Source organism: Oryctolagus cuniculus, chromosome 4, assembly GCF_051225735.1.
Source record: "Oryctolagus cuniculus isolate XC-2025 breed Fujian yellow rabbit chromosome 4, ASM5122573v1, whole genome shotgun sequence".
NCBI classification, from domain to species: Eukaryota; Metazoa; Chordata; class Mammalia; order Lagomorpha; family Leporidae; genus Oryctolagus; species Oryctolagus cuniculus.
The window spans coordinates 173,958,230-173,975,489 of record NC_142870.1 but is presented as its reverse complement, the minus strand read 5'-3'; the positions used below and the strand labels follow the sequence as shown (position 1 = coordinate 173,975,489).

General features: G+C 60.5%; 1 protein-coding gene across 2 annotated transcripts in view; it reads right to left on the bottom strand.

Annotated features, from left to right (window-relative positions):
- ITGA9 (integrin subunit alpha 9) overlaps positions 1-17,260 on the bottom strand; it is a 302,474-nt gene that overhangs the window by 52,275 nt on the left and 232,939 nt on the right. For both annotated transcript variants that reach the window (XM_070073006.2, XM_089331343.1), the window contains 2 exons: positions 6,121-6,207; positions 1,787-1,866 (listed from right to left, as the gene is read on the bottom strand). In XM_070073006.2, the coding sequence (XP_069929107.2) occupies positions 1,787-1,866; positions 6,121-6,207 (167 nt within the window). The remainder of the gene's footprint in view (positions 1-1,786; positions 1,867-6,120; positions 6,208-17,260) is intronic.

The window sequence follows — 17,260 nt, the reverse complement described above, 5'->3', positions numbered from 1 at the left end:
CAGGTGAGTGCGGCGTGCACCCGGGGACGGAGGACCCCTGGCCTGGGGACATGTGACACTGGCAGAGGAGGGAGGGCCTCCCCGTCACGCTGCTGGCTGCCCACCTGCTCCGAGCCAGGAAGGCGGCTGGGAGGCAGGCGGTTTCCTACTGTAGACAGGGGCACGCCCTCCAGTGTCGTGTTCCTCCTCAGGAACATGGGGGCGTCTGGGGGGAAGGACCAGGGGAGCAGGTGGACGCGTCTGAGCGGGGATCTCCCTGCTCTTACCGCCTTCGACAAGCTCGGGCTCTGCGGTCAGGTCACTGCACTGCGTCAGTCGCTCCCCTCTCCCAACCTCTCAGGGGCCCCTCCCTGCTGTTAGAAACAGTGCGGATTTCTGAGGCTACCTGGCCTCCTCCTGGCCTGGGCCCGCCCTGGCCTCCTCCTGGCCTGGGCCCATCTTCCACTGGCCTGGTGTGCGCCCTCCCTCTGTAGCAGTTCGAGTCCCGGCTTCCCTCCCCTGCCCATCACCTCTGTGATGTGACGGAGCAGGTGCACACGCGCCCTCTGCAGCCTGGGAGCAGACGCCTCTGTTTCGAGGCCAGCCCCGCCCCCCCGCCCCCCCGCAGCCCTCCCTGCTGGGCTCCAGCCGTGGGAACGGCTCCACTCTCTGTCACCGTATGTGTTCCCATTAGATCATGGTTGTTTTACGTGAATGAGAGTCACGTGATCTTCAGAATACTATGAACAGCAGATGTCCACATCTCGTGGACCAGTGAGAAGGTGGCTACAAAGATGTTACTGGGACGAGTGGTATAAGGAGAGATGAGCAGTACGTCAGATGACGTGTTGGGTCTATGTTAGCTCCTGAATTTGACAGTGGGACTGGCGCCCCTTCAGACAGCAGCCCCGTCCCTGGGAAATGCACGCTGGCTGTTTGCCGATCCAGGGCCGTGATTTCTGCAACTCTACTTTCAGAAAACATGTATGTAGGACGAGAACCATCAGACAGGAGGAAAACTGGCAGCACTGGGCGCCCGCGGGCGACACCACATCGGGGTTCCTTGCACCAGTCTCCCAACACTTCTACTACCTTGAAAACATTCCCAAGGAAGATTTAAATGAAGAGGTTGCCCTGGGGATCCGACCACCCCCCATCAAAGCTCATCCTCCTGTTCTCCCGCCCAAGGGCCTCTCCCTCCGCCTGAGCTGTGGCTACTGGCTCCCCAGAAGTGACTTCAAGGCACGGGCGGGTTCTGGCGTGCTGCATGCAGGAGCCCCCAGCGGCCCCGTGGAGCACCCACGGTGGTACAGGAGGGGGCAGGTGCACACTCCAGAGGTAGTGGAGTCACCACCCCACCGTCTCCCTCCCTAGCCGTCTATGTGGCCTCCCTCTTGCAAAGAGGGTACCCGGGGCCTGTGCACACCGGCTCGGGCGGGGCCTGCAGGTGCAGCAGGTCCCTGGCTGACAATCCTCACAGCACACGTGAGGAAGGGAAGCTGCAGCCGCACAGTGACCAGCCCTGCGGCCCTGGACTGAACGCTGACCTCCCCAGGCCTGTCCCTCCCCAGCCGTGGGACCTTCACCTGGGACTGGCTGCATCCTGGCTGGCTCTGAAGCGGCCAGGACGCAGGCAGTGCTGGGCCACCCTCCGGGAGGGCCCGCCCCACGCAGAGGCTCGCGGCTGTGGCACGCGGCTGCTCTGCCCGCCTCGGCATCCTGGGGGCCGTGGAGGCGTGGCCAGGCCGCATCCCACCCTGGTCCCGGAGAACTTGCATCTCTGCAAGATGAGTGTCCAGCCCCTTACCTCTGAGCTGTGACCATGAAGCTGAGCACGTCGTCGTCCCCAGACAGGTGGCTCGTGTCAAAGATCACGCTGAAGTCATACTAGGCGGGAAGAAAGCGACCGTTGGCCCGGCAGGCACCCGAGCCCCAGCAGGGCCCCCTGCAGGTTCACTTCCCACGCGCGTGCTTCCGATGCCGAATGCCAATGTTTCTGCCGGGCCCCGGGGTCGAAGGGCAGCGGGGAGCCCGAGGCTCGCGGGGCAGGGCGGCTGCCTCTCCTCACAGACGTCTCTGCGGGAAGTGGCCCTGAAGAGGCCTTCCCCAGTCTCCCTGCTCTGAAGACACCTGGCTTTTGCCACACCGCATATCAGACCATCTGTGACATCTGCCTGCTATTTTTCCTGCCCCGTTCTCTCAAGGATTATCTTTTTAAAGGTGTATTTTATTTATCTGAGAGGCAGAGAGACACGGAGAAAGGGATCTTCCATCCGCTGGTTTGCTGCCCGCATGACCACAATGGCCGGGCTGACGCCAGGAGGCAGCGACTCCATCCAGGTCTCCCACGTGGGCGCAGGGGCCCACACACTTGGGCCGACTTCCGTTGCCTTTCCAGGCACATTAGCAGGGAGCCGGATGGGAAGTGGGGCGGCCGGGACTCACACCTGCGCCCACAAGATGGGATACAGGCGTCAACAAGGGGTGGCCTAACCCGCTGCTCACACCACCAGCTGCCCCTAAGGATTATTTGACAGCACAATTTGTATCATTATTACCAGCATCTGAGACGGGGATTCCGAGGCCACTTGCCTCAAATAGGAGGCAGTCATAAGATGAGCATAACGGGAGGGACAGTGCTGTGGCGCAGCGTAGAAAGCCGCTGCCTATGACACTGGCATCCCTTGTAGTCAAAGGGTCAAGTCCCGGCTGCTCCACTTCTGATCCAGCTCCCTGCTACTGTACCTGGAAAAGCAGTGGGGGATGGCCCAAGTGCTTGGGCCCCTGCGCACATGTGGGAGACCAGGAAGAAGCTCCTGGCCCCTGGCTTCAGCTTGGTCCAGCTCTGGTCATTGCAGCCATCTGGGGTGTGAACCAGCAGACGGAAGACCTTTCCCTCTGTCTCCTCTCTCTGTAAACTCTGCCTTTTAAGTAAATAAATAAATATATTTTTTTAAATGAGCATAATGAAAAGGAAGGAACCCTTTTGTTTTTACAATTTTTTGCCCATTTTTCTGAGGCAGAGACAGGCACGCAGAGAGTGAGCGAGCGCACACACGAGCCCCCGTCCACCGGCTCAGACCCAGTGCCTGCGAGAGCTGGGGCTGGGCGAGGCTGAAGCCCAGAGCTCCATCCAGGTCTCCTGTCTGGGGGGCACGGACCTAACTACCCCCAGGGTCTGCGTTAGCCGAGGGCAGGAGGCAGAGCTGGGAGGGGGCACCCCAGGCATGCGGCAGGGGCATCCTAACCGCAAGGCCAAATGCCAGTCCCCAAAGCTGGGTTCAGTTCTGTCATCTTGGTGCACCGCCCCGACCCACGCCTGTGGGCAAACGGTTCCCATCATTACAAGCCAGGCAGGTGCGGGTGTGGGAAGGACCCGGGGAAGGGGTTACGTGTGGGCTCTACCACAGACTGTGTGGTCTTGACCAAGACACTCAACTTATTAGCATTCAGTGGAAAGAGGAGCTTAGATAAGACGGCTCCTGAATTCCACCAAGCTCTGAGAGGCCTGTGATGCATCTACTACCTACGTGTGGTTCCACTACGATGGATTCTAGGAAACCGTCTGGGTTCTGCAACTCTGGGTCCCCCTGAGCTGACCGCAACCTGGAAGCGCCGGGCACTGGGCTGGCAGCTGCCGCGGCACGGACCCCCCTTCCAGGACGCGCTGCAGTGGGCCATGGCGGCGGATGCAGAGGGGGCTTGGAACGACACAGGAGGCGGGGCTGGATGGCAGGAAGGCCGAGCCTGGGGCTTTGTCCCGGTGAAGAGTCGGGACTGGCAGGGAATCAGAACCAACCTCACCAAAGATCAGAGGGAGATGAGAGGTAAAACACTTGATCGAGAAGCCGAAATCCCAGACAGAGGCCTGGGAGGGCAGAGGGCCCCAAGGCGGATGAGCAGACGGGCGCTGCTGCCTGCGACGCTGGGGCCCACACCGCAGTGCTGGCTGGCGTCCCGGCTGCTCGTGTGCGGGCCCCTGCACCCATGTGGGAGATCGGGTTGAGTTCCAATTTCCTGGCTTCTACCTGGCCCAGGCCCCAGCGGTTTGGAAAGTGAACCAGCAGATGGAAGATCAATCCCTCTCTCCCTCTGTCTCTGTCTCCCTCCCTCCCGGTCACTCTGCCTTTCAAATAAATAAACCTTAAAAAAAAAAAAAACACTCAAAAACTGGCCGTGCTGGCCGTGACAGCACATGGGCATCCGAAGTGAGCCGCTCGTGTCGTCTGACAGGTGGTCTGGAACGTGGAGACCCCGGGCTCCGTCATCTCCCGGAAGTCGGAACGTCTCGAAAGCTGGCAGACCTGGGCAGCCTGGGACAGTGCACCAGAGGGGGCAGGATGCAGCTGGGGCTGAGCTGTGACTCCAAATCCTGAATTCACCCCACAGTGGCCACCCTTGCGGTTTTCATCTACGTCCGTTCTCTGTTACTCGGGATTTCAGCTGGAGTGGATGTGCGGGCCGCGCTCGCTGCTATAGCAATCTCACCGCGCTCAGAGCCCGCCTCCTTCCTCCACCCCCCCCACCCCCCCCACCCGCTCTCAAGTAGCAACAGTCACACCTCGGGTAAAACTCACTGGCTCCGACACTGCCACTGCGCAAACCTTCGGTCTGCTACGTGCAATCCATTTTGTAAGGGGAGCTACTGCTTCTTCTATTTTTTTTCTTTAAGATTTATTTATTTGCAAGTCAGAAAGACAGGGAGAGAGAAAGGTCTCCATCTGCTGGTTCACTCCCCAGAGGGCCACAAGAGCCAGGGCTGGGCTAGCCTGAAGCCAGCAGCCAGGAGCTTCTTCCAGGTCTCTCACATGGGTGCCGGGGCCCAAGCACTTGGGTCATCTCCCACTGCTTTCCCAGGGAGCATTAGCAGAGAGTTGGACAGATGTGGAGCGCACGGGACTCGAACCGGCGTCCGGATGGGATGCCAGCATTGCTGGAGGCTGTTTTACCCGCTACGCCGCAGCGCTGGCCTGGGGAGCCACTTCTTGAGGCTTCCCTCCTCCTGGGGTGAAGGTGACCGGAGCGAGCGACAGAGCAGAGGGATGAAGGTGTCCACAGCACTGCAGTTCTGAGCAGGTGCTCAGCGGGCCTGGCGTCCCCACCACTCATTCACAGAACAGCTCCAGGCAGCAGCGGGAACACCAGCCGATTCTATGGCCCAGGCCAGAGAGGCGGAGCGGGGAGACCCCACCTTCCTTTTGGGGCAGTGGTGGGGGGAGGGGAGGCAGAGACCAAGCAACGTGAAGTTCCCATCGGATCACAGCGGGGAAGGCAGCGTGCACTGCGGAAGGCAGACCTGCTCCAAAGGCAGGCTCCGGTGCTGCTCCCCGAACCACAGCCTCCAGCGCCCCTGTGTCCTCGAACGTTCCCCGCAGCCCTGCATGGGCTGCACTGCCTTGCTGCTTACGATCAGAACACCTGTCTCCTTGTCAATATCATTTCTTTTATTTTTAAAAAATAAATGAGAGGGAGCAGTGCTGTGCTAAAGCGGGTCAAGCCACAGTCTACAGTGCTGGCATCCCATAGGGGTGTTGGTTTGAGTCCCGGGTGCTCCACTTCCTATCCAGCTCCCTGCTAATGCACCTGGGAAAGCAGTGGAGGATGACCCAAGTGCTTGGGCCCCTGCACCCACATGGGAGACCCAGAGGAAGCTCCTGGCTCCTGGCTTTGGCCTGGCACAGCCCCGGCCATTGTGGACATCTGGGGAGGGAGCCAGCAGATGGAAGACTTCTCCCTCCGTCTCTGTAACTCTGCCTTTCAAATAAATAAATCTTTAAGAAATAAACCAGCACATTGTTACAGAATATTGAGAGGCTTCTTCAAGAACTGTGAGTGCCCAGGGGAGACAGGACTGTGGGCGCCAGCCCAGACCACGTCTTCTCCTGTGTTATCTTGGGGGCATAGAAAGTTCTGGAAAACCCTGTCGGAAGGCCAGTCAGGGCTGCCTGCCAGGCACAGAGGCCAGGGTGTGCCTTCCGCACTGGGGTGCAACGTGTGGGTCAGCGTTGCGGCAGCGGCTCTGGGAACAGGGGAGTGGCAGGGCTTCCACGGCGGCAGGCAGGGGTGTGTGTGTGGGAGCCCCGGGGGACAGCTGCAGGGCCCCTGGCTGGTGGGCCGGAAGAGCCCGACTCTGCCTCTTACCTTGGACTTGGACCTCATGAAAGGAAATCCCACGCTGCATTTGAGGAAGTCCGATTCCAGCAGCTCGCAGGAAACACCCATTTCCTCCTGGAAGAGAAAAGGCACGGGCAGATGGGCTGCCGCCCGGAAGACACTGCGGGGCGGCCTCGGCGAGCCCGGCGCGGCGGAGAGGGGCTTCCTGGTACACTCGGCCGGCCTGGGGCGGGCTGTGCGGCCCTCTGACCTGGGCGCCCACCGTCGGAAGACAGGTGCACAGTGACGGCCACTCCCCGTTCTCAACTAATGCTTTGAGTCCAAGCCCTGGGCCCGTCCTGGCGAACCCAGCTGGACCTGGCAAAGCTTAACGGCATCAAGCATTCAGAAGAAGAGACGACCAAGCCGCCTCTCTGGCCTCCTCCTCATTCCACGTCCTAATCCTGCCTTGCACCACCTTGCTGAGAGAGGTGACCCCCAAGGACACGACCCTAGGAGGGGGCTCCTGTCTCTAGCCTGACGCAGCCGAGGCTGAGCTGTCCACCTGCAAGGCTTCCCACGTGGGTGCACAGGGAGGGCAGGCTTTGCACACGGGGGAGTCAGGAGGGGCTTCACCACCCCCAGGGCCCGAGTCGCAGAGGCCAAACCAAGACGGCCAAGCGGAGAGTCCCAGGCTGCTGGCAGCTCTTGGGGAGGGAGAGGGAGCAGAGCCCATGCTGGGCACACCCTCTGAAGCCACGACCCTCAAGTGCACTGAGCTCCTGGACGTCCCCAGGGTCATTGAGTTGACGGGGACAAAGCTAGAAAGAACTGGCATCCAGACTCGGTGGGCTCGGAAACCTGCCTCCTCGTCGCCTCCGGAGTCCTGAAATTCCAGCCAACAACAAAACACTGGATTCCAGTCTGAAACGCCACTCCTGCACTCCCTCTGATTTCCAAGATGGCAGCCCGGCACGCCGGTGCTTCACACAGTGAATGAACTGTGGCCTGCATCAGGACTTGCTATATATGTGTGTGTGTGTGTGTGTGTGTGTGTATATATATATATATATATATATATATATATATATACATACATACATACAGGCTGCTATTCTAGCGCACTGTGGGCTTGATCAAACACAGAAGCAGAAACAGAGGCACTAAGGTAAGTAATTTACAGGGTTAGAGGCCAGGACAGCAGCCGGGGAGGCGGGAGGCGGGAGTCCCCGGGTGCTGGGAGTGCTCTCTTTCGGATTTGGCCGGCTGTGACCATGCTGTGAATTTCACCGGGCCCGGCTCTTAGGTGCTCTGTTAAAGGAACATCAACAGAACGTTCCCTAGAAGGCAATGAAACAAAACCCGCACACCCCAAAACACAACGGAGGACCCACAGGCGCTGCACCAGTGGAACAGGACCCCAGTGCCTGCTCAGCCCCACTCGCAGAGATTCCGGGGCCGGTGCTGCCTGTGCCCTGAGCCAGCGTCCCCCCGGCGGGCACCCAGGTCACCTACAGTAGCACCACCTTGGGCACACCGTGAGAATGCAGATCCCAGGCCACACTGTAGACGGAGTCCTGTCTGCGTAGACAGAGACCGAGGGGCCTGGGTGGAGCGTCCAGGGGGCAGCAGGTGTGTGGGGGCCACCGCTGTGAGCGCTCCTTTCCTGGGGCTGCCGCAGGCTGCCCGGTGACACTGACCCACAACACCCCCCCCCCCCCCGGCACCACGCTGGCCCCTACTTCTCTGTCTGGTCCCACCCTTGCCGCAATGACACACCCACTGCCGTTATACAAACGCCCCTTGGCTGTGTCACCCCCACACTCTGCCCAAGCTCTCACTTAAGGTGTCAGGGACACCCGTCAGCCCTTCCTCCAGGCCGTTCTTCAAGCCCCCTGCCCCAAACACTCCCGGGTGCCGGTTCACACAGGTCCCCCGGCTACCGCCCAGGAGTCAGAATGGACTCTGAGTGACCGAGGGGAGCTGAGTCAGCCCAGCCCAGGTCCAGCGGGGAGGACACAGGGCGGCCGAGCTGCCAGTGCCCATCCTGAGGACCTCAGGGCTCAGAGCAGGGGGGCTCCCAGCAGAGAACAGACATTCGCGCCGCAGGGGGCAGCGACGCGAGAGCTGCTCTGGGAACTGGAGCACAGCCCCCAGCCCCACACAGCCCAGAGATCCACGGTCGCCAGCTCCCACTATCCCCCCGCCCGCCCCCAGCCCCACACAGCCCAGAGATCCACTGTCGCCAGCTCCCACCGTCCCCCCGCCTGCCCCTAGCCCCACACAGCCCAGAGATCCACTGTCGCCAGCTCCCACCGTCCCCCTACCAGCCCCCAGCCCCACACAGCCCAGAGATCCACTGTCGCCAGCTCCCACCGTCCCCCCGCCTGCCCCTAGCCCCACACAGCCCAGAGATCCACGGTCGCCAGCTCCCACTATCCCCCCGCCCGCCCCCAGCCCCACACAGCCCAGAGATCCACTGTCGCCAGCTCCCACTATCCCCCCGCCCGCCCCCAGCCCCACACAGCCCAGAGATCCACGGTCGCCAGCTCCCACCGTCCCCCCGCCCGCCCCCAGCCCCACACAGCCCAGAGATCCACTGTCGCCAGCTCCCACCATCCCCCCGCCAGCCCCAGCCCCACACAGCCCAGAGATCCACTCTCGTCAGCTCCCACCATCCCCCCGCCAGCCCCAGCCCCACACAGCCCAGAGATCCACTGTCGCCAGCTCCCACCGTCCCCCCACCAGCCCCAGCCCCACACAGCCCAGAGATCCACTCTCGTCAGCTCCCACCATCCCCCCGCCAGCCCCAGCCCCACACAGCCCAGAGATCCACTGTCGCCAGCTCCCACCGTCCCCCCGCCTGCCCCTAGCCCCACACAGCCCAGAGATCCACTGTCGCCAGCTCCCACCGTCCCCCCGCCTGCCCCTAGCCCTACACAGCCCAGAGATCCACTGTCACCAGCTCCCACTATCCCCCTGCCAGCCCCCAGCCCCACACAGCCCAGAGATCCACTGTCGCCAGCTCCCACCGTCCCCCCGCCCGCCCCCAGCCCCACACAGCCCAGAGATCCACTGTCGCCAGCTCCCACCGTCCCCCCGCCAGCCCCCAGCCCCACACAGCCCAGAGATCCACTGTCGCCAGCTCCCACTGTCCTCCCGCCTGCCCCCAGCCCCACACAGCCCAGAGATCCACGGTCGCCAGCTCCCACCGTCCCCCCACCAGCCCCCAGCCCCCAGCCCCACACAGCCCAGAGATCCACTCTCGTCAGCTCCCACCGTCCCCCCGCCAGCCCCAGCCCCACACAGCCCAGAGATCCACTCTCGTCAGCTCCCACCATCCCCCCGCCAGCCCCAGCCCCACACAGCCCAGAGATCCACTGTCGCCAGCTCCCACCGTCCCCCCGCCAGCCCCCAGCCCCACACAGCCCAGAGACTGGCATGCACAATCCACTGTCGCCAGCTCCCACCTTCCCCCCGCCCGCCCCCAGCCCCACACAGCCCAGAGATCCACTGTCACCAGCTCCCACTGTCCCCCTGCCAGCCCCCAGCCCCACACAGCCCAGAGATCCACTGTCACCAGCTCCCACTGTCCCCCGCCCGCCCCAAGCCCCACACAGCCCAGAGATCCACTGTCGCTAGCTCCCACCGTCCCCCCACCAGCCCCCAGCCCCACACAGCCCAGAGATCCACTGTCGCCAGCTCCCACTGTCCCCCGCCCGCCCCCAGCCCCACACAGCCCAGAGATCCACTGTCGCCAGCTCCCACCGTCCCCCCGCCCGCCCCCAGCCCCACACAGCCCAGAGACCGGCATGCACAATCCACTGTCACCAGCTCCCACTGTCCCCCGCCCGCCCCCAGCCCCACACAGCCCAGAGATCCACGGTCACCAGCTCCCACTGTCCCCCTGCCAGCCCCCAGCCCCACACAGCCCAGAGACCGGCACTCAGGATCCACTGTCGCCAGCTCCCACTGTCCCCCCGCCTGCCCCCAGCCCCACACAGCCCAGAGATCCACTGTCGCCAGCTCCCACTGTCCCCCGCCCGCCCCCAGCCCCACACAGCCCAGAGATCCACTGTCGCCAGCTCCCACCGTCCCCCCACCAGCCCCCAGCCCCACACAGCCCAGAGATCCACGGTCGCCAGCTCCCACCGTCCCCCCGCCTGCCTCCAGCCCCACACAGCCCAGAGATCCACTGTCGCCAGCTCCCACCGTCCCCCCGCCCCACACAGCCCAGAGATCCACTGTCGCCAGCTCCCACTGTCCCCCGCCCGCCCCCAGCCCCACACAGCCCAGAGATCCACTGTCGCCAGCTCCCACTGTCCCCCGCCCGCCCCCAGCCCCACACAGCCCAGAGATCCACTGTCGCCAGCTCCCACCGTCCCCCCACCAGCCCCCAGCCCCACACAGCCCAGAGATCCACGGTCGCCAGCTCCCACCGTCCCCCCGCCTGCCTCCAGCCCCACACAGCCCAGAGATCCACTGTCGCCAGCTCCCACCGTCCCCCCGCCCCACACAGCCCAGAGATCCACTGTCGCCAGCTCCCACTGTCCCCCGCCCGCCCCCAGCCCCACACAGCCCAGCCCAGAGACCGGCACGCACACTCCACTGTCGCCAGCTCCCTGCCACCAGCTTCTCTCCCACAGTCCCCCCTCCAGAAGCAAAGGCTGCGAACGGCCCAGGCTACCGAGAGCCCCGTCTGTTAATCTGCAGTGACTCTAACTCCTGGCGAATGGGCCTGTGTCCACGAGAGGCACTGTGGCCCACGTGCAACTGAAGGCTTCCTGCCCATAGATGACTCCAGCTCTCGCGCGTGTGTGAAGGGCTGGCGATGGCTTCCTCCGCTAACTCTGGAACCGCTTCGCATTCATTTTTCAAGAGCTGTTGTTTGTGAGTGCGGATTCTCAAGTGCTAGAAATCAACATGTGAGCCAGCATTTCTTCCATGGTCCCAAGTCTCTCTTCCACCCTACTCAAATCAAAACTTCAAAACCCTGGCCGAATCTTGGCGAGGACTAGCAGAACTGGAGACGGCTCCAGGAAGGAGAGAGCTAAGTCCCTTCCGTCTATACTCACGGGTGCTGTCCCAGACAGGACACCTTGCAGTAACTGTGAGCCCTCCTGCGGCCTTTGAAGCTGCCTTGACCAAAAGTCCTCATCTATATCCCTCTCTCCCATACATCTGTGATTTTGAAGGAGTGAAGAGGCCAATCAGAGTGTGGCCTTTTTAAAAATAATTTATTTATTCTCTTGACAGCAGAGCGACAGAGACAGAAAGAAAGAGAGGTCTTCCATCCACTGGCTCACCCCCCAAATAGCTACAATATCCAGGACTGGGCCAGGCTGAAGCCAGGAGCCCAGAACTCCCTCAGGTGTCCCAAGCCAAGATACCTGGGCCATCCTCCATTGCTTCCCAGGCACATTAGCAGGGAGCTGGATCAGAAGTGGAGCAGTCGGGACTTGAACCGTTGCAAGTGGCGGCTTAACCTGCTGTGCTACAGTGTGGGCTTTGGTGAGTGCCGTGAGCCCCCAGCCTCCCCTGTGAAGAGTGCCGTCAGCGGTGGGGTTCACCTGGGAGGGCATCTAAGACGGGGATGATTGTGCAAGCGATTTACTGGGGAATTCCCTGCAGGAAGGAAGCACACTCGTGGGTTATTGAGACAAAGCTGCTCTAACCACAGCGATGCCGTCCCCACAGCTGCCCTGCAGGGCACCGCTCAACCCAAGGCCACACCAGTGCCTGTGTCCTCCAGGTTTCAGCTCACGTCTGACCTCGAAAATCAGGGTCATGTGGAGCCTTCAACCCTCCTGGCAGCCAGGTGAGCACACCACAGTCACTTCACAACATCTTGCTTACACTTAAAAAATATCAAATTCAATTAAAAATCGGTTCTGGGAAGATGGAGCTACAGGAGGCTGTCTCCCAAGTTTAGGGGCCGGGTCAGTGGACGGTGCTTTGGGAGGGGCCGGGCACTGAGAACCCAGCAGGGAGTACACAGAGGAGACTGCTCCGGTTCCGTCTGTGTTCATCACTGCCTGCGCTGACTTGAGCAGAGAGAAGTTAACTTTAGCGTTTTTGCAGGGCCGACGATTGTAAGGCTCCCAGGAGACTGAGCGTGGGGACCAGTGACCACGCTGTCCACCTACGTCCCTGACCACCAGGCAGTGCAGACCTCCCCTATCTGATTCCGACACCATGCAAGTCTACTCCAAAACCCAGCGAAGGTGATGCTGGGGAAACCGCTCAGGCCACCACGCAGCCCTGATAAAATCTGGCCTGGCAGATCAATTAGGCTGAAGTCAAAATTACTCTGCCTGTCAAAAAATAAAAAAATAAATAAAAATTACCCTGGATGTCGACGCTGCCTAAGATGCCAACTTTAGAGCTCCTTTCCTTACGCAGCCTTGGTGATTGGGGAGAAAGATGCCATGTGGAAGAAGCAATGTGTACCATTCCATTGTGTGGTGGAATGAGAAGGCCATGCCAAGATGGCCACTGGCAACAGAATCTGCCTAGCAACAGGCTGTGATTGGATAGTTTCAGAAACCACATGACAACGGAGTCTGCCTGGCAACAGGCTGTGATTGGATGGCTTCAGAAACTGCCTGGCAACAGGGTGTGATTGGTTAGGGCATAGACCGCCCCTTGACTGGATTGGCTGTCTTGGCTATATAAGCTGCTGTAGCAACTGAAATAAATGAGTCTGTGGCTGCTTGCCTCTGGCCCACTTACACCTGACTCCCGGGGTCCGTGTGGTGACTCCGCGCCTCTTGCCCCCACCACGCTCTTCCTCCCAGAAACGAATCCACAGCAACACTGTCATTACAATGGTGGAGCTGGTGGGTGGGGTCGGACCCTGGGTCAGTGACCCAGAGACAGTGCTGAGTTTCTGGAAGTGGGGGTCTGGGTGCAGACTCTCTGGTCACAGGACATATTCAGGTGAACACGGCATCCGGGATGCACCGGCATCCCTACGGAGCCTGTGGTCGGATTAACCCGCACATGCGCTCCCGGGCCACGCGGAGCTGATCCCCACCAAAGGGGAAAGAGATATCCCAGAACACACCACAAAAACACAACTGACGGCTTGGGGAAAATCCAGCCCAAGATAAATGCAAATCAAAAGGAAAAGGGATGCTTCAGAAGACAGACTTCAACAGAGAGAAGAGAAGACACTAGAGCATTACAGAAATGGTCCTTGGGCACTGTGCTGAATTCTCTAAGAAAAAGTGTGATGACAGGACACCCTCTCGGGAAGCAGCAGGGAAATCGGCACCTAAAGCCGCCCATCCGGCATTCGATCCCTTCTCGGACGTCAGAAATTAATAAATACACTGTTATTTTATTTTACTTTTCAATTAAAAATTTATTTACTTATTTGAAAGGCAGAGTTAGGGAGATAGCGATTGATCTTCCATCTGCTGGTTCACTTCCCAAGTGACCACCCTGGCCAGGGGTGGGCCAGGCCAAGGCCAGGAGCCTGGAGCCACATCCAGGTCTCCCACAGGGCTGGCAGGGGCCTACGTACTTGGGTCATCTCCTGCTGCCTTCCCAGGCCATTAGCAAGGAGCTGGAGCAGAAGTGCGGCGGCTGCGACCTGAACCTGTGCTCATTTGGGATGCTGACGTCACAGGCTGCTGAGCCTGCTGGCCCCAGGCACTGCTGTTTCAAAGCACACAAGCTGTTGCCTGGGGTCTAAGTACCTTTGCCAATCACAAAGCTCCACTGGATGTAGGACAAAACAGCAGCAGGTGCGGCGCAGACGGCTCTCTCATCCCTGCTTGGGATGCCTGCGTCCCACATCACAGCCGTCTGATCCTGGTCCTGCTTCTGCCTGCAACTCGGCTTCCTGCTAATGGACCTGAGAGGCCGGCGCAATCAGCCCGAGGACTTCAGCACCTGCTGCCCCCACGGGACACCTCGACGGAGCTCCAGGCTCCTGGTTCCAGCCCGGCCCATCTGGAGATGTGGAGGGCAATTTGGGAATGAACCAGTGGATGGAAGCTCACTCGCTCTCTCTGCCTTTCAAATATATAAATAAATGAAACTTCAAAAAAAAAAAAAGGCAGCATAACATAAACCTATTTTCGTAATTGTTGGTTTCCTTTGCAAAGCTCTGACTGTGAAGTTCTGGGCTCTGATGCTGCTGGCCTTGTCCCCGGCCCTGCTGGCACCTGCTGGCCCTCGGCTGGCAGGGACGTCCAACACCTTAGAATGCTACCCGGGTTCCTCCCCGGAGGAGGGACTCAAGGACCAGGAAATCGTCAGTGAAACATTTCTAAGCCACGAGGCTGGGAAGCACCTTGGATTCGCTGCCTGGCACTCGGCAGCTCCTCCGTTTGCACCAATTCCACGAGCGGGACTTGGCGCACGGGGATGTGGATGGGGGGACTGCGCGGAGCTCAGTTGCTGGTCTGCCTGGCATGCGCGCTGCTTGCCTTGGCAGGGGCCCGCTCTTTTCCAGACATACCTCGGCTGTCCCAGCCCCGGGAGCCTGGCCAGGAGAGCCAGGCCCAGCCCTGTGTGTAATGCGCGGCGGTTGGATCAGATAATGAGGTTTGCGAGTCTCTCTGGCCCTCAGCCTCCTGCCCCCCATCTCACGCGCGTTTGGTTTCAGTCTGGAGTAGGGCCTCCGATGACCACCAACGCAGCTCTGCAGACACGGACAACTGAGCGGGCGGCTCAGGCCGACGCGAGTGCCAGGCGGAGGCTGAAGTCTGCCCATTTTCTAGTTCCCACACGTGTCTGTCACACTGGAGACGCCTCTCCTGCAGAACCCATGCATTCTTTCATAATATGCATTGATTTGAACTTTCTGAAGACCCTTCATATTATGCATGAATTTCAACTTTTTTGCTCCGAGATAAAGTTACGTTTTCATTCCATTTTCCACCAAGCTTCTGAAGTCCCCTTGTGTCTGCGTGTCTGCCTGTGAGTCTAGCAACCCGGGGCTCCTCTGAGAACATGCCGCTCTTCCAGGCACCCCAGTGTGGCCCTTGAGAGGGGCAAGAGAGGCCGCCATGTCTGTTCACCTAACGGACAAGGAGTGCAGGTAAGTGTGGGAGCACTTGATCCCAGACTCCCTAAGCTACCCAGGGTCAGAGGTGAATGACAGCTCCTGACAGCCTGGCCCAAGGAGCCAGCAGAAACGGACGTTAGTTCTAGGAGAAAACGCTACTGGCCTCCTCCAACAATGAGTCAGCCCGCGCCTCCATAGACCACACACTCCCATTCCCAGAGGGCCGTGGATTCCCGCCCGTGAAGAGACGCGCATGGCTCGCAACACAGAAAGTGCACAGACTGTGGCACGAGCGTCCCAGCCTTGACAGTGGACTCACATGGGTACCAGCTTTGCATCGTCACATGGGCACCTTTCCATCGGCCTCATCCTCTCCTGTAAAATCCACTCAACGCCGGCCCTGCACGACTGCACGGGGCTGGCGGTGCTGACAGGTGTGGACGGAGGCTCACTGAGCACCAGGCAGTGTCATTGTTTTAAGATTTATTTACTTAGGCAGAGTGATAGGGAAGATGGAGAGACAGAGATCTTCCATCCACTGGTTCACTCCCCAAGTGGCCACGGCAGTCAGGTTGGGGCCAGCTTGAAGCCAGAACCCAGGAACTCCACACCTGCGTGCAGGGGCCCAAGCGCTCGGGCCACCCTCTGCTGCCTTCTCAGGTGCGTGAGCAGGGAGCCGGATGGGAAGTGGAGCAGCGGACTCGAACAGGCGCGGTGATATGGACGCTGGAGTCGCAAGCAACAGCCTGACCTGCTGGGCTGTGATGCTGGCCCAAAGTGGTGTTAACTCCATTCTCTCTCCTTTCCACGTGACAAGGAGGCAACTGGAATGCGAGGAAGCTGTGTCACCTGCCCAGGGTTTCCCAGCCGCCAAATGATGGGGCCAGGGTTGAGCTGGCACAGCCCTCCTCACAGCCCGTGCTTGCCAGCGCTCCTGCCCGTGTTCCGCCGAGGGGAGGAGTCAGCCTGCTTCTCACCCGGCCCCTGGCGTCTGCAGAATGTGACGTGGCACTTTTCAAAAGGAAAAACAAATATTGGGTGGGGAGGGGAGGGAGGGAGGGAGGGTGAGAGAGAGAGAGGAAGAAGAAAGAAAAGCCACAACACTACAGAGTTCCCATTTGCTGTTTTCTTCCCTAAATGCCCCCCATGGCTGGCGCTGGGTCAGGCTGAAGCTGGGAGCTAGGGACTCAACCTGGGTCTCCCGTGTGGGTGGCAGGGACCCAATTATTTGAGCCATCCCTGCTGCCCCCCGCCCCAGGTGCGTGTTAGCAGGAAGCTGGAGCTGGGCATTGAACCCAGGGACTCTGGTGTGTGACATGCGGCATCTTCTTTTTTTTAATTTATTTTATTTAAAAGGCATAGTTAGAGAGAGAGAGAGAGATAGAAAGATCTCTCCAGATGGCTGTAACAGACTAGGCTAGGTCGAAGCCAGGAGCCAGGAGCTTCCCCGGGGTCTCCCACGTGGGTGCAGGGGCCCAAGGACTTGGGCCATCCTCTGCTGCTCTCCCAGGTGCATCAGCAGCGAGCTGGCTTGGAAGTGGAGCAGCCGGGCCTGAACAGATGCCATGACGTTTGCCCCAGGACGTGGGCATCTCAATCCCTAGGGTACGCACCGCCCAGGTGCTCTGAGCATGCGTGCGTCTGTGGGAGAGTTCTCTGCTGAAAGCCGTGACAATGGCAGCCTTCGTCCAGCCAGACTCCTCCCCCTGCCAGCTGCGTGCTCAGGCCTGACTGCGCGTCTCGGTTATGGGGTTGACATGGATACAAATACGGGTCCTGGGGCCTGAGTCAAGGGAGAGTGCGCGATGCCAACCGGAACGGCACAGCCTCCTGCGGGAAGGAAGCCACACGGACGTCCGCTCCAGGGCTGGCTGGGGGCTCCGGGAACACAGCGTGCACAGGGCGAGCCGCTCTGCCGATGCCCTGGCCACACCGTCCAGAGAGGCTCTCGGGGTCTGGCAGGGACCAGGGAGCAGCAGGGGCAGTCGCAGTCGGGGACGGGGGCTTCTCTTCATCACCCTAGCGCTGGCAACCTGAGGATCCATCCAGCGCGAGCCAGGGTCTTCGAGCACCCGAGATGCCCTTGGGGAGACTTCCCCATCATCCACCCCTGCATTCGTCCCCAGCGTACACCCCTCCTCTAAGGGACACCCACAGCGCGTGAGGCAC